At 33.0% G+C, this 21,554-nt stretch overlaps 1 protein-coding gene across 1 annotated transcript; it reads left to right on the forward strand.

The window, feature by feature from the left end:
- The first annotated feature begins 311 nt into the window (after positions 1-311).
- Positions 312-5,969, forward strand: LOC148864296 (beta-1,6-galactosyltransferase GALT31A-like). Its single transcript, XM_088976310.1, has 8 exons — positions 312-588; positions 3,305-3,398; positions 3,479-3,540; positions 3,690-3,898; positions 4,009-4,072; positions 4,169-4,241; positions 4,354-4,474; positions 5,684-5,969. The coding sequence occupies exons 1-8, from the start codon at positions 476-478 to the stop codon at positions 5,839-5,841; spliced, it is 894 nt and encodes a 297-aa protein (XP_088832436.1). The 5' UTR covers positions 312-475; the 3' UTR covers positions 5,842-5,969.
- The last annotated feature ends 15,585 nt before the right edge of the window (positions 5,970-21,554 follow it).

The following is a 21,554-nucleotide window of genomic DNA, read 5'->3' on the forward strand; positions in this document are numbered from 1 at the left end:
AGGAAGATTATTAGAATCCCCCCCTTTAACGAATGAGTATCGGATTCGAATCGGATCTGATCTGATCCGATTTATTTGCAGCCCTAGGGCCACCTTCCCTACCTCGTTCCCGTTGTGTACCCCTTTTGCCTAAAAGAAACCAGGGAAACTATTGGCTTGGCAGCTTTGGGGATATATTAGGAAATTCGAAATTTGTCGTACCTTCTGTCTCTGTTGGACAAGCAAAAGGCAATTAAGCGGGGACAGCATGATGAATAAAATAATAAAAAAAAAACGACTTACGGGTTAATTAAGGGGGTACCACATACCTGTTTGTTTTTTAAAAATGAGTCCGACTGCTTTTTTAAAATATACTAATCAGTTTGCTGCAAACTCTCAGATTCCTGAGCCTCTTTCTTCCTCTCCCATGGCTTCGTCTCTGTAATACTCGAACAACAACAGCAGGAAGAAGCTCTGCAGAGGCATATAGCTCTTAATGGGGTTGATGCTCGTGAGCAGGCACCAAAAGAGTGGAGGCGGGCTCTCAATCAGATGGGTTTCTCTCTTCTGCATTTTGAGCTTCTGTTTTGGAGTTCTGGTCGTTAATAGGTCATTTCTCCCTTCCTTGCTTTCTCCTTCAAAATGTTGGGATCTCCTCTCTACTAGTCACTTTCCAATTTTCATTTTTTGTTGTTTTAGTTTTCTGCTTGTGCTTACTGGGCCTTCCAAATCTTCAATGCCGTTTTTTAGCTCCCGAGATAGTGAACATGCTTGTTATTGTTTTATCGTGATTCCTGGAGATTCTTTTTTTCCCCTCTTTTCTTGGAGACAAACCCACATGCAGAGTGCAATCCATAGTAGTCGGTTCTGGATTCAGATTAGATTTCTAGGATTAAAGCATATTTTTCGGGCAACCATTTCGGTGATTTGGGCTCCCTGACTTTCCCTCTATTTTGTCTTACCTCAGGATTATTTTGTTCCAACCTCGTGGAAGGGGCTTTGCTTTTATGGTCACAGAAGTTTTAAATTTGTTTATCGGTATTGCCTTTTCACCTCCTTGGGTATCAGAAGAAGCTCGTTTGATTGCAGCTATTAGTAAAAGCTCTTGAGTGCAGCTCTAATTTCCCTCGATCACAGTGGCATGTGTCAAAAGCAAACCTTGCTCAACCCTCAATTCACATTCTTTTTTTGTCGGTCCTCAGTCCTTACCTTTACCAGAAATTTCAAGGATGAGCTATGAAACTTCTCCCTCTCCCCCTTATTTTAGGTTTTGTAACAAAGAGCTCGACTAGTTCTCTTTTTTTAATTTTTTATTTTTATTATTTTTTGATAATTCCTTGTTGCCGTGATCAGGGTTGAGCATGATTTGAACAACACAGGAGGTTTTTGGTGGGTAGAAAAGGACGGACCCTAATTCAGAACAGAGCAAAATTAAAAGCCAAAACAGTGTACTTTAATCATCTAGCTAAGACGTTATAAAAAAATCATGTAGTTAGGATGCTGGAAGGGTTATTTTGTTCAATGAGAGTGACTACGTGGAAATTGGATATGATTCCTCCACCGTAAAGTGAAAGTGAAGTCTAGAATTGCACTGGACTTTCTGAAGAAAATGTTTGTTACTGTTACCATTTTTCCCCACTAAGAGTGTAATTGGTTCTTACCAGGAAGTGTTGGGGTCACTTTAACTTGAAGCAGTTGGTTTGCTGCAATTAGGAAAGAATTTAGTTGACATTGCGGAGCAAAACTAAATTGCTCCTGCTCTCTTGAAATGCTTTTGTATAAGTGAATTTGTTGAAAAATGAAGCAAGAATGAGGTGGCATTGTTGATAACTGATAACTCTGAACAAGATGATGAAGTGATTGAAGTTTTGGCTATTCCCATAAAAGGGTTCTTCTGTAGGTTGATAACACTCTTACTTGGGCATGGTACTGATGCATGTTGTCAATCCCTGATATTTGAGAAAATGTTAAAATTAGGTTATATGTCATGGCACTGGGCCACTGGCAATACTTCTTAGGATTTGGCTAGCATGAGAGTCATCACATATTATGGTCTAACAGTATCTTCATTCTTAGCATAGAGAATAGAGTCTACCTAAAGAAAAAGATTATCTATTATAAAAATCATACTGCTCCATGTATCTCAATTGGACTGTCCCATGATAGATTCTTTCTTTCTTTCTTTCTTTTTTGTATACTTCTTATTAGCTCAGCAGGACCAGGAGCGTACATGATCAATATTGTTCATCTCCATCTCCTCACTTCCTTTATGTCTGTCTTTTTGTTTATTATATCTTTTCTTTTATTTTGTTAAAAGCTTATCTCTGAAAACATTAGTACAATATCAAGTGATAAATATTACAATGGTAACAGGTTTATGTTGCATCGGTTTCAGGCTGGGTCCAACCTGACCACAGTGAACTCAATATCGAATAATTTATCCAATGCACCTTGACCATATAATGTTCAGTGGGGATTGTGAACAGGGAACTACAAAATGGGAGTTAATAAAAGCTTAAGAAAGGATAAAAGAAGACAAAAATTCAGAGAAAAAATAGATAAATGTTATATTGGTATGTCTATTGAACTGGGGCCCATAGAAATCTCTATGAAGGGGGTGATCTGCAAATTCAATCTTTTGAATTATCAATAGGCATTGTTTCATTTGTAAGATTGCTTCAAGTTCTATGGTCATTCTTACTGCGTATCAATTAAGTGCATAAAGTTGTTGATGACATTTATTAATTTCCTTAATTTTTGCCATTAATAAATTTATGTTAATGTGACACAAACCTTATATTTATGGTACAGAGAACTCATGATGCTGTCGTTCTAGCATCTATATCTTTGTTGTAATGTTATGGCACTTTTGCAGTTGTGACATTTAAGATCCCATAACTAGGGTCCTTTACTCAAATCCCATAACTAGGGTCCTTTACTCAACATTTTATGGCACTCTCTGTATGTGCAGGGACAAGGCTGCGTACATCTGTCCCTTCCCAGACCTCGCATTGGTGGGAGCCTTATGCACTGGGGTGCCCTTTGAACTAGGATCCTTTACTTAGTGATGGCCTTTCTGTGTCAACTCTCCTCTTAAGATGTAACTTGTTTGACTTATATGTATCTTGTTCCCAGTAAATATTGTAGACCATATATTCACAGGCTCTTACCCCTCATTTTTCCGCATTCAAAAGTTAATGAAAAATCCTAGTAAATCCTACATAGAGATATCCATATTCTCTGGTTAAAACTCTCATATTTTCAGTTAAATGATATTTATTTTGTATGGAATAAATTTAGATTAACTACATATGCTTAACTACAGGTTCTGGGGCATTTCTGATCCAGCTAAACTAGACAATAAAGCTTCATCACGTCAAGAGCAGAACCTTGAACTAATTGCTAATTGTGAAAAGAAGGCAAGCTAGAAAAATGATAATGATGCATGCTAATTTGAATTCATTATCTTGTATAAATTATTTCCTTGGCCCTATTTCAGGAGGCTTCTATTCAGACCGGAGATATCCTCACTCAAGTTTCTCAAACACATGATGTAATCATGTACATTTCTAAGTCGTTCTAAGTACACGTTTCAATTTTGGCTACTCCTTTCATGATATTTTCTCCTTCATTTCCATTTTACCAGTCATGGTTGATTCACTTGAAAATCATTTCATGTGTTCTTGAGTTCCATATTTCACTACTTTCAGGACTTTGGACAAAACAATCTCCTCTCTGGAAATGCAGCTCGCTGCAGCTAGAGCTGCTAAAGCAGATAATCAAGAAGGATCTTCAGTTGATACAAAGCTAGGAACTGAACAATCTGAGCGCCAGAAGTTGTTCTATGTTATGGGAATCATTACTGCATTCAGCAGCAGAAAGCGCCGGGATTCGATCCGAGAAACTTGGATGCCCCAAGGTTCAATCCTCATGCGTACCTCTTTAATTAGGCATCAATCAGAGCAAAAGTAAAACTAAATGTAGAGATATTATCTATTTTTCTGAGTTCTCTTTTCTATTTATGTCCAGGAGAGGAGTTAAGGAAGTTGGAAAAGGAGAAGGGTATTGTTATTCGGTTTGTTATTGGCCACAGGTAGTATGTTTATCATTTCTAATTATGCTAAAGTTATTACATGCTTCAACGTCACAGATTGACAGGATGCATTGGTTTTCTTTTTATGAACTATAGTGCAACCCCAGGTGGTGTTCTTGATCGTGCTATTGATGCAGAAGACGAGCAACATAAGGATTTTCTGAGACTGGTTTGTTAACTATCAATTGCTGAGGACCATTAAGTTGCAAACTTCATCTCTGCATCAATTCAAATCACATATACAAGGTTTTTATGCTGAGTTGAACTGATTTTATTTGCAGAACCATGTAGAAGGGTACCATGAGTTGTCTTCAAAAACCCAGATATACTTTTCAACAGCTGTTGCTAAGTGGGATGCTGATTTTTATATTAAAGTAGATGATGATGTGCATGTCAATCCTGGTTTCTATTCTGCAAACACAACACAACCTTTTAAATGTAAACATAGGTTCACGTACTCTAAATCATAGTTGTCAAGCCAATGCCTAGGCGACAAGGCGCCCTTGGAGTCTCGCCTCGCCTAATCGCCGAACAGTTTTCTATAACGTGTTATAACAAACTTTTATATTCTTAATTTTTTGAGGTTATAATTATAAAATAGACATTTTTAAACTAAAATATTCATTTTGTGTGTTTATATGCTAATTTCTTTTTGTTATTTTCTTATTTGTTAAGGTTTAATCAACACAAACATTGCTAAATGCTGTATTGTACCCTCAAAGACTTCAAAACCTGAACCAATAAGTAAGAAAGAACATAAAATGTTGTCCAATCAACACATTTTCTTCTCTTTCTTTACTAATTTTGTGTTTTTATATACTAATTTTTCTTCTTCTTCTTCTTCCTCCACCTTTTCTTTTCTTCTTTTCCTATAACAGAAATAGGGGGTTCAGCCCCTATATTTTTTGAATTTTCTTTTCTTTCTTCTTTTTCTTCTCATGAATATGTTGGAATATGTTGATTTTCTATACTTTAATATGAAGTTTATACTTTTCTTGTGAAAATTAGGGATATTTATTAAGGAAATATGATTATGGAACCTAGGGAATTACCCTATGATACATGTTTTTACTTGAAAAAAAATCCATTGCCTAGGTGACTAGGCGACTGGGCACCCCCCAGTCGCCTAGCCTTGCCTTGGCGCCTTGAAAACTATGCTCTAAATTTAATTCAATCCATTCAGGAAAAAAAATGAGGATTAATGGACTTCAGATACTTCGAACTCTTCTAGCGTTGCCATCAGGATCATGGTTACTAGTTTCTGCCGTTTGCATGATGTTGTACTTGGTTGCATGAGGTTGCTAGTTCAAACTATACGGTTTGTCCTTTTACAGGAGCAACACTGTTAGGCTTATAATATTGTTGCAATGCAATTGCAAAGAAGTCATCCTTGAAACAGTACTAACTACCAAAAAAGATTGATAATATTCATACTTATTCCTTACTTTGAGCATGGGTGGGTACACCTTTCTGATTGAAAGGTCCTTTTTTTGGCCGGAGAAATTCAATCCCCAGAGCTGAAGCTGTCTAAATATAAGAGTAACGCATTTAATCCTTGCTTCCATATCATACAGGGAACTGGTGTTTTGCTTACGTTTTATTAAAATTATTAACTCGCAGATTGCGAGTGGAAGGCCCAAGCAGGCAATTCTTGCGGTGCATCATTTGATTGGAGCTGCAGTGGCATTTGCAAATCAGTGGAGAGGATGGAGGAAGTACATCAACGCTGTGGGGAAGGTGATGGGGCTATCTGGCATGCCAACTTCTGAATCTCTCTTTGTAATATAGTTAGGTGTTACCTGTTACTGAAATCATGGTTTAAACGTTTCTATTTCACCCGAATTTTGCATATTGATGTTTCGGGATAGCTGCTGGGTCTTCAAATCGATTTGTTGCACATCTCTCTCTCGCTCAATTGGGAAATATTGTAAATACAAATATGTACAATGCAAATGCAAAGCCTTCTATTTTGTATTTGTAAACTCAAGTTTGAAAAGAATACAAATACAAATATGTACAGTACAAATACATAGAAAATAATATAAAATACAAAGTCTTGCACTCTACATATTTGTATTTGTACACTTTCCAAACTGAACATGCAAATCTGTACAGTACAAATATATAAAAATGATACAAAATATTAAGGTTTTGCACACTACATATTTGTATTTATACTCTTCCAAACTAAGCCTAAAGTTAAGTGGTCTGCGCCAGTCATTTGTAAAAACATTTAACAGGTAGGATTGAGAGAAAAACTAAAGGGCAAAAATACCCTTTAAATGTTCTGTAAATTCTCAGAACATTCCTTTAACTTGTAAATATGGAAATTGGTAATCTTTTTTCATTTTCCTGGAGTTCACTTTTAATATATGATTAAGATTATGGCAGTGTCATCAAACTCTAAGGGGGTGTTTGTTTTTTTGGATTTTGAGAGGGGGGAAGTTGGTCAATGGGACTTTGACCAAGAAACATAAGTTCTTTTTTTCAGATTTATGTGGGGACCAAGGAAAGTTTATTTTTCTGGGTATCATTTATTAAGTGATTTCCATCTCCTAGGTGGTTAAATAACTTTCCCACCCAAGGGAAAAGTTGCCAACACTTGAATGGGGCAAAAATGTCCCTTCAAATAATTGTTTTTTATGGTTAAAATGATCATTGCCTTATTTATATGGGTAAATGCACTTATCCGAGTAAGTCTTTCATGGGAAACACTTACCTAAGTAAGTAACTTACCGAAAAGCGAACGAGTCTAAATAAAAGATACCGGAAGCCACAAATGGTTATCTTGTTGGCAAATCCACTTGTCCCCCCTTGTTGAGGGAAAGAGATACTGAAGCAATCTCAATCATGAACACCTTGCTTTTGTGTCAATCTCTTGATAGTCTGTTATAATACTTGCAATTATTTGGATTCAGGAGAAATCAGCTATGCTCGTGGTGCCTATAATGGAATATGTTGTCTTCTTATGGAAAAACAAATATACAAGAGGATTTATTTATTTTTTTGATAAAAATATACAAGAGGAAATTAAGGTCATGTTTGGTTCAATTCTCATTTTTTGTTATTCTTACCTAAGATGGAATTCTTAAATGGACAAGAATGGGTAAAAATAGGCAGAATGAGAAAATATTGCTATGAATCAAACATTTTTTTCCTATAAATGAATTATTTCAGATTGATAAGTGTCCTATGTTGTTCATTTTCATTCTTCAAGGAAAAAAAACTGTGCCAATATTCATAAACCCTAGGCTACGTTTCTAAAACTGTTGGCATGGATGTTTACCAATGGATGGCCAATAGTTAGGGTTGTCAATTAGATTAGATTTGGTCAAATCTGATCTAGTCCAATATTGGTCCATTTAAAAATGGGCTGGACCAAATCTACATAAACCAAGTCCAATCTATTTCAAATAAAGTGCAAATGGATAGGATTGGGTCCAATCTAATCCAAATTGGATCAAACACCAAAATAACATGAGAAATCCAGAAATTATAAAAAACTACAGCACCTGCTATAGTTCAATCTAGTCTAATTAAACTACAAACGGATTGGGTTGGGTCCAATCCAATCCAAAGTGAATGAAAAAAAGTATTTTTGCAAAAGTGTTTTCATAAAAGTATTTGATAAAAGTGCTTTCGTAAAAGTGATTTTGTAAAAGTACTTTCATAAAAGTGAATTTGTAAAAATGCTTTTATAAAAGTACTTCTGTATGTGTTTTGTAAAAGAACTTTCGTAGGAATGCTTTTGTAAAAGTGCTTTTTATAAAAGTACTTTTTAAAAGTGCCTTCGCAAAGGTACTTTCATAAAAGTGTTTTTATAAAAGTAGTTTTGTAAAAGCATTTATATAAAAGTGCTTTCGTAAAAGTACTTTTGTAAAAGTGCTTTGTAAAAGTAATTTACTTTCATCCTAAAAGTACTTTTATAAAAGTGCTTTTATGTAGAAGTACTTTATATAAGTGCTTTCATAAAAGTACTTTTATAAAAATGCTTTCGTAAAAGTACTTTTCATAATATTACTTTTATAAAAGTGCTTTTACGCTAACTTCAGTTTTGATCCAATTTGATAAGGTTTGGATTGGATTGGACCCGGTCTATTGGCACCCCTACCGGCAGTCAATGTTTGACGAGGTGAGTCTTCACGGTAGTCCACTAGTAAACATCTATGGCAATAGTTTTGCAGGCAGATTTTCCTCAAAGAATGAAAATAAGCTACCTCAATTTTATGCTATCGGTTGATTTTTTATTTTAAAAAGAATGTAACCCATGGGAAGAATTTTGTAACTGAACTGTTTCAAATTTTTGAAGTGAACAAAAAGAAAAGAAAAGAAAAAAAAAAAACCATGGTTTTGAACTTCCAAAAAGCATGGTTATTAGTTGTTACCATGAATTTCAACAGTTCCCACTAAAACTTGTTTCCATGAATCAATACAATCAGCAAGGAAACATACTGAACAAGATGTAATCTCAACACGAACAAGATATTATAAACCGAAAGGGAATTCAACAGCGCATAAATAATCTGAATCATATTGAAAGAGACTTCAAATGAAACATCCAAGAACAAGGATAAAAGGGGGAAAAAGGAAACAATCCAAAACTTCTAAATACACCATAAAGATTAAAGACCCGGTAAAAATAAGTCATGAAAAACAGTCCAATCAAGAGAACGGTTTTCTGATTAGAGGTGTAAATCGGGTCATTCCACTCATGGCCCAGCACGAACTTGGACCGACCCGACATGACGGTCTGCAGGCCATGATAGGCTTGACACGGTCATGTGGGCTGTGTTGGGCCTAGGGTTTTAGGTCCATGGGCCAGCACGGCCCAGCCCACAACCCGTCCCAACACGACTCATATATATTATTTATATATTTTATATATATTATATATATTTATATAATATTATATAAATTATAATTATACAATAATATATAGTATATAATATATTAATAAAATAAAATAATTTTTAATTTTATTATACTAATTTATTTAATTATTGTATATATAAACAATTTTATACACAAAATTCATATAAAATTAAAATTTTAAGGTTTTTGCCAATTTTTTTTTAAATAAATAGGTTTAGCCAGATGCATAGCCCAACCTAACCCAAGGCTCGACCCACAGACTAGTCCTACTTGCGACATGACACGGCACGGGCCCGCACAGGCCTGGGCTATGGGTCATGCTGGGCCGACCCCCAAATTTTTCACTAGGGAGGCCAACATGACCCGGTTTATACCTCTATTTCCGATGCTCTAAGAAGCATGAGGCAGAGCAATCCCCAATGGATTACGTCTAGTTACCCAGTTTGCACTAATGGGGTTGGCATGGGAACCACCCCTTCTACTACGGTGGTAACAATAATAATAATAATAATAATAATAATAATAATAATAATAATAATAATAATAACAATAATAATAGATTGTTATTTAAATAAATATGAAACAATTTTTGATAGATTAATTTCCTAATTCAAATTTCCTAAAATTTTTATTAATTATTTAGTTGAATGATAATAATAATAATAATAATAATAATAATAATAATGGACTATTATTTAAATAGTTTTAGAGAATATATATTTTTAGATTTATTTTGTAATTTTCTAATTATTATTTATTTAAAAAATTATGTATTATTAATTAAAGAGTTTCCCTAAATTATTTGATAATTGTTTACTATAATTACTTATTTTATAGAAATTAGTAAATTACGCCAATTAGTAGTATCTTTTATGAATAAAAAAATTGTTGTAAAAATTTAATGAAATTTTCTTAAATTACAATGATTAATGTAAATTATGCTAAACATTAAAAATTTGAACATTTATTAATTAACCAATGGTTTGTATTCACTAATAGTTGGTCAGTTTCAAGTGACCAACTCCCTAACCTGACTAGATTAGTTTGGCTAGCCAAACAATTTTCAACCGAACTGAATTGCCTAGAGAAAACTCCTAATTTCAGCAAAATTAATAGTCTAATCTCTAACAAACAACAATAGTTTAATCTCCAATAATTATTGAAAATTTATAGCAAAAATACACAATGGCTGAAAATATATTTATAATGAAAATACAATAAATAACTAATAAAAGGATTTAATACCTCTATGTTAATTAATGTACTTTCACTATTTCAATATTATTTACTTTTTTCATTTATTTATATTTTATATTCATATTAAAGTTACCATAAAATTTTGTTATTTAATCTATTTTTTGTTTTTTAAATAATGTTTAAAATATGATTTAGTATTCAACTCTTTAAATTGTAAACATTTAAAATTTATTTAAAAATAGTATATAAAACATAAATAATACCTTGCCCCACCCCAAACGGGGTAAGTTTTCTAAAGTCTTAAATAGGGATGGGGGAAATATTTTTTCTCCAAATCAGGGATGGGGTTTGCATATAATTCCCCAAACCCAAAGGTAAATTAGTAAAATATTAGTAGATGTAACATTGACTTTTAAAATATCTTTAAGTTTTTCCTCATGTTCTTATAATCCTAGTATTCCACAATTTCATTTATAAATACCCCTAAATTGTCATAATCCAATTCCTAAAATACCCCAAATTTCCATAATACTATTTGTAAAATATCCACAAATTAGATTACTTTTAGGTGGTTGCATCGAGGTGGGGAAAATTTGGGGATTCCCCACCCCCAACAGGGAATGGGTGCCCCGCCTCCAACCCGCCCCGCCACTGGAACGAGGCTGAGATGGGCAAAGTGTCTTGACTAAAGGGGTGAGGGACAGGGAGGGGTGCCACATCTGTTTATCGCATGGGTTCTCGATAGTTATAATTACTTTTGTGCTTTTGATAAATTTTTAAAGTTATAACATAATCTTGTTATTTAATCTATTTTTTGTTTTCAAAATAATATATAAGATATGATTTTGTTACTAATATTTGATATTTATAGTATTTAATAACTAGTTATTTATCACATTATTTAATTATTTAAATAATACCATTATTTAAAATTTTAGAATATTAATTATTTATTAAATTTAATAGTCCATGAAATTAATTTTATAAAATAGAAAACCATTATTAACTCAAAAGTTATGAAATCTATTATAATTATTATTCTACCCTTAAGATTTTTTTAAATATTAAATAATGTATTATTATTCATTATTTAAATAATGTGCAAAATATTTAACCTTTTTTGTTATTTAAATTTTATTTATTTAAAGTTATTATGCAATTTTAGATATTCTGTGACATAATTATATAGCTATTTTTAATATTTTATTATTTAAATAATCTTTATTTATGTTTTTAAAGTATTATTTATTATTAAATTTATTGAATATTCCATAAAATTATAATTTATATTATTATTACATAATTTCTTTATGAATTTCATAAAAATAGATAATTATTAATAATATGAATATTACTAAACCTATTATAATTTTTTTTGTATTTCTATTAAATATTTTAAAGTTATTAACATTATTTTATTATAACATTTAAATCATTGTTAAATATTTTAATTGAAACTTTCTTTAGATAGATATAGATGAAAAGGGGAGAGGATAAATAAGAACTAGATATAATTTAGAAGATAAATAGGAATTAGGGAGAGATAGAGATAATTTAGGAGAAAGTAAGGGATAGTTAGTTTCTTGGTAAAAATGAGAGGAAAAAAGAAGATAAGCCATGTCAAGTGGCAACTCCTAGTGCTTCTAGAGGAAACCTTGCACCCCCTCTGGAATTGCTTGGTTTTGGTAATGGAGCAAAGAGAGGACTACTGACATGGAAAGCTCTACTTTAGTGTGTGTATATATGCTAGGAGGGACCTATGCCATGCACGGGAAAATCTAAAAGATTTAATAATTTTATTTTTCATTTAATGCTGATTTATAAAAAATAATTATTGTTAATTGAATATGAACAAATATTTTTTAATAAATTTAGTTTTATTATTAAATTTTAGTAATTTTAATAATTTTTATTCTTTTTATTATTTTTAAATAAAATTTTGATTAAATTTATATAAATAAAATTAGTTATAAAAGCTAACATTTTTATTAACTCCACTAATAATTAGCAATTATATAGGAATGGCAAAGGGGTGGGTTTAGGGTAGGGCACCCTATCCCTTTCCCTGCCCCATAGTTAACACACTCTACCCCACTCCCATCCCGTACCTAGTGTCACATGAGTTCAGGGCAAGGTAACCACTCCTTGATGTCGGGCGAGTTCAGGGGTAAGGCACCCCACTCCTCATCAAGGATGGAGAATCCTCGAATTTCCTTGCCCTGTCCCTAGTATTGGGTGGGTTCAAGTAGAGGTGTAAATTGGGTTGTGTTGGGTCGCATGACACGACTCGCATGTGGCCCGCACAAAGTGCAAGTCGTGTCGTGCTGGCCCATGAGGCATCCTGAGTCGTGCCTCCCTCCTCTAGGATAATTTGGGGGGTCGGTTCGATACGGACCATGGCTCGAACCCACACGGGCCTGTGCCGTGCCGAGGGTTGGTCCATGGGTCGGGCCTTAGGCCAGACTATGCCACACACCAAGCCAAGCTCAAGGCAAGGCACTCACTCCCCATCCAAGGTTTTTAAAATTGGATCGGATAGGGAACCGTTCTTGGGTTGAACGATCTAACTTTTTAGTCCTAACGAATGACCCGCTTTGACAAAAAAATAAAAAATTAGAAAAACTAAAAAAGGCCAAAAACTATTATTCAGGTTGACGGTTCGACTGCCCAGGTCAACAGTTCACTAACCAAATAAACGATTTTTGGACAAAAAGAGGTTTTGAGGTGAAATGGTGTCCAGTTCCCAAATTTTTCAATCTAACCATCTGGTTTGATCCAGCTTTGAAAACACTATCCCCATCAACCCAATATTTAACTTGACGATAGAAATGATCAAAATGATATACGGAGTATCAACCACATGGTAAATTTTTAAAAGTACACTAAATTGTCTTTAATATTCAAAAATGTAATTTTATGAAAATAATTTATTTTCTTTTTAAATGGTTTACTTACAGAATTATACTAATTTATCTTATCATTTCTAATATAAACTAACTAATAATTTCCTTTTTCTAATATTATAATAATCTGTGTAATTATTTGTTCAAATTATAGTTTTCCATTTCCCATAGTCATTTATCTTGAATAATTTTCAATAATTTGAAATGAAAATTATATAAATTTTTAATGGTTTTCCAAAATCTATCAAATGTAATAAATTTTCCTAAAATTTCCAAAATATTCTAATAATATTTTTATTTAGTTATTGAAATAACATTGTTATTTAAATTCTTAAAATATTAATTATTTATTGAATCTAATAATCCATAAAATTATAATTGTACTATTATAGCATAATTTGTTATTAATTTTGTAAAATATTAAATTATTATTAATATGAATATTATGAATTATATTATAATTATTTCTCTACTTTTAAGATTTTTTTATTTATTACATAATTTCATTATTTGAATTTTATTTATTTTAATGTTATTACGTAATATTAAATATTTGTTATATTATTTAGCTATTTTTAATGTTTTTTATTTAAGATTTTTAGTTATTGAAATATTTAAATAATGTTAAACTTTTATTATTTGAATGACATTTAAATTGAATAATTCATAAAATTATAATTTATATTGTTACTACATAATTTCATGATGAATTTTATAAAAATATTGAATTATTAATAATATGAACATTGTTAAAGCTATTAATTTTTTGTGTTTTGAATAAATATTTTTAATTTAGTATATAATTTCGTTATAACATTTAAATAGTTCTGAATTATTTTAATTGAAACTTTTTTGATAGATATAGATAAAAAATTGGGGAGATGATAAATAGGAATTAGAAATAGTTTAGAAGAGAACTTCTCTACTAAATTAGAGATAATTGAAGAGATAAATAGAAGTTGAAGATAATTTAAGAGATAAATAAGAATTAGAGACAATTTATGAGGAAGTTGGGGAAAGTGGTGCCACTTGGCTAAACATTAGAAAAGCTTTATGGTTGTTAGAAATAGTTAAGCATATGTGATTTCCTTATTGGTTTAATGGGTAGTTATGTGGAATTAAAAAAATAAAAAGAATTCAAAAAACAGAAAATTAGGAAAGGGGGTTTGAAGCAAGGAGAGGGCTGATGACATATATATATATATATAGAAAATTACTGTTAAGTTCCATAAATCTATCATATTTTAAAATTTAATGGTAATTTATATTTTATGAACTTGTTTGATAATTTCTACTAATAATAATTTATATTGGTTATATAATCTCACATAATAATTTCATGATAAATTCTGATAAATTTTAGAAATTTCTACTATTTTTTGGAAAAAAAAACTTAGAAATTTCTAAATTAATCCAATATTTGTGCTAATTTAATCCAATATCTAACAAATATTAATAGTAACAATGAACATCAAATTTAAATCAATACCTAACTAAAGATGAAGAATTATTCATATTTGAGACGTTTTTTATGAAAATATTGGATAACTCAGCATTTGGGTCTCTTTGAAAGCAAAATTACTGTTGGAAAAACGGGCTGTTTCGCTAGAGGTACCACTATGTTTTGGTACTGTGATCGCCCAATTGAGCGATCAGTGTAGCTCAAAAACGGGTGAAGAGGACAATGTTTTTGGCCGGTCATGGATAACTACCCAATCTGGATCAGAATCCAATTCCATGTTCCCTTAATTATATTTAGTGGTTTACCCGCTAGTCTGGGCCATCTTCTAGGCCCATTCAACCCAGGCCCGAATCAAACAAATTTTTTTGACCCATTAATAGTTCTGAAGCTATTAACAGTATTAGTAATTATTAATCATTTTGAAACTATTAACTATATGTAATACTAATTACTAATTACTGCTTTTCAGAAATAATTTTTCACCCAAATTATTGTTAATAATTAACAATTCTTCAAATACTATTAATAGTTACAAAATTTATTATTGGAACCATTTACCATAATTTCAATAAAAATATTATTAAATATAATATTTTCAGAAAACACTATTATCAAAACCATTATTATATTACTCTAAAAAATTACAGTAAATTATTCATAGTAGTTAATATTAAATATAAGAATTAATATTTTCAAAAAATAATATACATAGTAAATTATTCATAAATTATTCTTAGTAGTTGTTTATTAATTATTCATAATTAATATTTTATGAAATTTTTTGATAATCTACTAATAATAATTTATATTGGTTATATAAATGAATTACTAAAATTAAAATTATCCATAAATATTGAAATTAACAAATTCTGTAATTTTCAGAAATAAATTACTAAAATATATTCTACAAATTTCCAATAATTATGAAAATTATAATAGAGTAACTATTTATTAGAATAATTAGTTTATAGAAATCAATACCAAAAATTTTATTACAAAACGTCCAATAATTAATTTTGAGTTAATTTTTAAATAACTTCTTGAAATTATTATTTTTTTCAAAACAAATATTTATCAGTAAATAATTTCAGTAATATCAATATAAAATGCTAGGTTATTGGTAATTAATACAATAATAACCATAATTACCAGTCTTTATTAACGGTAATAACCTTATATATTTATTGACAGTATTGATACAGTTAATAATTTCAGTAATTATTTTCTAATAACTACTGAACTTTAATGATAATATCATATTTTATGAACTTTAATGGTAATTTATATTTTATGAACTTTTTTGATAATTTATACTAATAATACTTTATATTGGAAATTAATTACTGAAATTAAAATAATTACCAAAATTCCAATAATTATGAAAATTATAATATAGTAATTATTTATTTGAATAATTACGAAATTCATGAAAGTTAGTTTATGGAAATCAATACCAAAAATTATTAAAAAATTTATGGGTAAAATACAAAATCCTCCCCTGAAGTTTCTGACAATTATAAAAACCTCCCTATAATTTTACTTTAACAAAAGCCTCCCCTAATTTTTTAAAGAATTCTTTAAAAACCTCACTTCCATCAATAACCCTAAGAGAAAGCGTTTATATTTACAAAATTACACCTAAGGCGTCATTTAAAGATTTTGTAAAGTAGCATGGTGCAAACGGCCAAAAACGTATTCGGCCTCCTCGGTGTTATCTATCTATTTACAAAATTATCCCTCATTTCCTTATGTTGAGGTTCTCGGCGAAGAAAAACTGATATTTCCTCTGAAGCTTCCATTATCTAACTATTTGTCGTTATGCTTGTTGGATTGTTGGCTTATGGAGTATTTCTTTTTCGTTAATGCAAGTGGGATGTGTCAATGCTGCAAATAATAAAGGGATCAATCTCTGCTCTCTAACGACGGTCTTGGGATGGCCATGTTCGAGTTAGGTGAGTTCAGTCAACGAATCTGAATGTGTATGTACTTTTGTATAGACAGTTATATTGTAGTGTTAGAGTCAGCCTGAGCATCGGCTGGATACGAATGACCGGCGTTAATAACTTATTAACGGTCCCCTGCGCTCAGTCGTAGGTTTCCTAGCCATTTGAAAATGGCAAAGAGAACATGGCCATCCAATTTGTGGGCCATGGTTGATGATCTTCTCTTGCCATTAGACCTGTTCATGGGCCGGGTGGCCGCTTGAACGTGGTTATAGGCCCTTGGACTTAAATTTGGGCCAAAAAGCTTGTCCCGCAATAAATTCGAGTTGGGTTTAGGTTTTGTCAAAATAGCTCGGCCTGAGCCCAGCCCGACCTAATATTAGACTTAAAGTGAGTAATATGATTATGTCCATTTGAATAAATTTTTTGGTTTAAGAATGTAAAACTGTGTTTTAAAATATAAAAGAAAGGGGAAAAAAACCATCTTGTAGGCCCATTGTTCATTTAAATAAGAAAAAAAAAACTATCTGAATTTTTAATTCTAATTTGAATAGGGACAATTGTTTTTTTTTATTAGGTCGGGCTTCGGGATTCGGACATTTTATCAGGGCCGGGCTCGGGACCAAGTTATAGGGGCTCGGGCCTAGCATATTTCCCTTAATGACAAGTGAAAGCCCGGCCCGAGCCCGGCCCGGCCCGGCCCATGAATAGGTCTACTTGCCACAAGAAGATTGAATAGAGAGCTGACTGAGGCTTGATGGGATAGTCATTTAGTGCAAGCGACAATTTCCTTGGATGGCAATAGCCTATGGCATTTCTGGTAAATTAAGAGGTGTGTCAATTATTCGAATAAGTAATTATTTGCATTTGACACCTAATTTTTTCAAGTGTTTATTTTTTAAAATAAGCATTTATTTTAGAGGAAAAATAAGCATTTACTTTAAAATGCGACAATTCAGTATTCAAACTTTCAAAATGTAACAATCCAGTCGTTAACCAGTCCGTTAATAAGCCGTTAAGTGACATTTGAAAAGTAAAAAATGCCCTAAGAATGCCATCTAATTCTCTTTATCAACCATCCAAACGTTACAATAAAATGAACACCCAAATTCTAGATTCTTCTAAACAGTCATAAACTTTTTTGAATAGAAGAGGTTAGGACTTAGGATTTGGGACTGTTCATTTTTTTGTCAACGTTTGTCTAGATGGTTGATAAAGAGAATTAGATGGCATTGTTAGGACATTTTTGACTTTTCAAATGTCACTTAAAGACTGATTAGCGGATTGTCGCATTTTGAAAGTTCGAGTACTGAATTATTGCATTTTAAAGTTTGGGGACCAAATTGTCACCCGAGCAGGGTACTAATCGGGAATTTTCCCTATTTTATATTGGGTGTTTGGTAGTCTTTTTTTTTTCTAATAAGCACTTAATTAAGCATTTGTAACTATTTTGTCCTTCATTTTCTTTTAAATGTTTAAAATATACCTGATGAGGGCGGATTTGGCCCTCTAGTGAAATTGTGACACCTGACACCTCATGCAAACCAAGTGCAGCCTCTTGACAACTGGGCAGCTCGGGCAGCTCGGCATAGCTCGGGGAGCTCGATATAGCTAGGGGCAGCTCGGCATAGGTAGCCCGCCACAAGCAGCTGGCTACTCCACAGGCAGCCTGGCGTCTTACGAAGAGCTCGCCACTTAGGGGCAACTCGACACTTACAGGTAGCTCGGCATAGGCAGCTCGCCACTCCGCAGGCAGCCTGGCATCTTACGAAGAGCTCGCCACTTAGGGGCAGCTCGGCACTTACAGGTAGCTCGGCACTTAGGGGCAGCTCGGCGTATCGCAAGAAGATCTCCTACCCGACAACCGTACCTGACAGATCCGGAGACCTGCGCCCACGTCTCTCACTAGGCGGTGCCATGCCTGCCAGTCCTGAGAGCTGTCCCTTGACTGATAGAGTCATACTCTGCAGCAGTCGCCTGCACCCGCCACCTCAGCTCTGGCAGTAACGGCTGCGGCAGAGAGACAAAGGCAGTTACGCCTGACTTGACAGAGGTTGTTATGCCTGATTTGATAGGACACCATTATATAAGGACTCCGACCCCCAAAGACAAGGGAGAGAAAATGAAAAAATGGAGGTAATCCCTGTTCTCTAGCTCTCTCATTCCTTTAATATCATCTTCAAGCTCTCGACAATCAGAGTGCTAACTTAGGCATCAGAGAGTCTCCGCCGGGTAAATACCCTCGGGCCCCCTGGTTCAATTCTCGCAAGTTCCTCAGCTCTCGCTGCCTACAAAGAGGAGGAAAAGATGGAGTTCTCGCATGTCCCTCAGCTCCCGCCGCCTACAAAGGAGAGGAGATCACTTCATGTAGAGGGCAGTTGGGTTGCGCTACACCAGGGAGCTCCACCATCCTCTGAGTTATAGGCCGCCTAGGAACAGGTCAAATGACGAGTCCACCAAGGTAGTTCACCACCAAGGAGCTCGTCACCAAGTAGCTCTCCACCAGGGAGCTCGTCACCAAGTAGCTCTCCACCAAGGAGCTCGTCAGTAGGTAGCTCACCACCAGGGAGCTTGTCACCAAGTAGCTCTCCACCAGGGAGCTCGTCACCAAGTAGATCACCACTAGGGAGCTCGTCACCAAGTATCTCTCCACCAGGGAGCTCGTCACCAGAGAGCTCGTCACCAGGTAGCTCACCACCAGGGAGTTTTCCACCAAGTAGCTCATCACCAGGCAGTTCGCCACCAGGGAGCTCCATCATCCTCTAAGTCACAGGCCACCTGGGAGCAGGTCAAATGACGAGGTACTTAGCCAAAAAATTGGTACATCACAAAAAAATTGGTACATGACCAGAAACGGTTACATCAATACCCTTTGAAAGTACTTTTATAAAAGTACTTTTATGAAATTACTTTTACATAAGCACTTTTATAAAAATACTTTTAAAAAAGCACTTTTAAAAACTACTTACAAAAGCACTTTTAAGAAAGTACTTTTAAGAAATTACTTTTACGAAAGCACTTTTATGAAAGCACTTTTATGAAAGTACTTTTCTAAAAGCACTTGTAAAACTACTTTTATAGAAAAGCACTTTTACTTCATAAAAGTACTTTCATAAAAGTGCTTTCGTAAAAGTAATTTCTTAAAAATACTTTTATAAACGTGTTTTGTAAAAGTGTTTTCACAAAAGTACTTTTATAAAGTTAAGATTGGGGTAATTTTATAAGTGATATTTTAAAATTCAACTAAGGATAATTTTGAAAGAAAAAAAAATTGAATAAATGCTTATTGTATAAGTACTTAAAAAAAGCTGAAAATTTGGGCTTAAAAAATACTCTTATTTTTAAAATAATCACTTATTTCAGGCTTATTTCCCAAGTATCAATAAATGCTTAATAACCCAAATAAACACTTATTTTTAAGCACTCCCAAACATGACCTAAGTATAGCCTCAAATGGCTGCAATCACAAGAAAATGTCTTTTACCACTTTGGGCTTGTTCTTTTGATGTAAGCTGGTGTAGGGTGTGGGGAAGAGGGGAGTGTTCTTTTGCAGGGGAAGTGTGGACTCACGAAAAATGAAATTTCCTTCCAATAAATTTGAGCCACTTTTATGGATAAATTTTACCTTTTTCCTAGGTGAATGAGTTATTTACTCATAGAAGAGGAAAAAAGCTCCTACTAACACATAAAACTTAAGATTATTCTAAAAAGTTGTCCCAAGTGAATAAATGCATTTACCTAAATAAACAACTTTACGAGAAACAAATCAGTCCTTAGGCTCAGTTTAAAAGTAGTACAAATGCAAATATGTACAGTATATATAAGATTTTTACACTACAAATTTGCACTTGTAACATTCGTAAATAACATTGTTTTGCGATGGTTGAATATGCATTTGTAACATTCATAAAGAACAATTGAGTATCAATTAATACAAACCAAAATCGATCAATGAAAATTCTTACCCTGAAAATTTTGCAAAAACCTTGTTTTCCTACCACGCTGCGTTGTGGTCTTTTCAAAAACGGATATGTCTCAGATGATGTATTACTGATGCGTGTCAAAACTTAAAACGTTGATTGGACAACGCTAATAATTCAAAAATGTCCTATAAGGGAAACAACATGAATAATCAATCAACGGGAAATAAATAGACATTAACTCCTGGCCTAGGCATGGATCAAAATTATGATTTTCCAATTTCAGTAATCCTTTTTGGTATAGGCAACAAGATAAGTAGGTTAATTTGGACAACTTCTTTTTCTTTTCCTTTTTAATATATTCTTGTTTTTCTTCTTCTTAGTGTTTTTTTTTATGGTAAAAGTACTTAGTGTACATTATAAATATATTACTCTCAAGCCAAGCCCGGGTCCAAAATAGGCCAGTAATAGTTATGGGTAATTTTATCACATAAATATTTGATAAAATTGTCGGTCATTTAAAGGTAGTTTGATCATGTAAAATATTCAAATATTTATGTGGACAACTTCTGTTATTAATCACTAATGGTGAATTAATGAAATATAATAGAATGTGAGTTTTAGACAATAAAACTCATGATAGGGGGCTCTTTTGAGAATCTGAAAAGTCATGAATACGAAACAATAATGATCAATTTTAGATAATATCCCACTATAGGAAGGGCAAGACCGCAAGAACCATGTGGTCCATTTTTATGGTCCCAAAAAATTTAAGAACTTCATTTGAAAAATATTACTTAAACAGCATTGATGTAAAATCAAACCAAAAAACAATAGGCATGGCGTGGATGAGGGTTGCCCAATTTGTGGCCACAAGCCCACAAGTATGAAACATCAAGCCCACAAGTGTGATTCATGCATTATTGTCGTATCATTATGTGAACGTGAAAAAAAAAAAAAAAAGCTCCTACTTCAGTTCCGCAAAATACTTTGGGCTGTTGATTACCATAAGAGTGGGGTCAAATAATAATTAGCCCTATTTATTTTTGACCAATAGGATGGATATGGGCATGAATAGATTAGAGGTGAATGTGTCCAATTCATAAACGCTCTCAACAGTATAGGCTGTGGGCCCCAATAACTAAAGTTATCCCTCAGTTCAGTGGGCGTTATGGTCTGGAGGGT

The sequence above is a fragment of the Nelumbo lutea genome, chromosome 3 (genome assembly GCF_056320005.1).
Source record: "Nelumbo lutea isolate HS-2025 chromosome 3, American lotus-T2T, whole genome shotgun sequence".
NCBI lineage: Eukaryota > Viridiplantae > Streptophyta > Magnoliopsida > Proteales > Nelumbonaceae > Nelumbo > Nelumbo lutea.

Excerpts from the sequence above, each read along its gene's own strand:
- LOC148864296 (XM_088976310.1), top strand. The coding sequence starts at position 476 with ATGGGGTTGATGCTCGTGAGCAGGCACCAAAAGAGTGGAGGCGGGCTC. Across the intron at positions 3,899-4,008 it reads AGAAACTTGGATGCCCCAAG|GAGAGGAGTTAAGGAAGTTG; the intron begins GTTCAATCCTCA and ends ATTTATGTCCAG. Across the intron at positions 4,073-4,168 it reads CGGTTTGTTATTGGCCACAG|TGCAACCCCAGGTGGTGTTC; the intron begins GTAGTATGTTTA and ends TATGAACTATAG.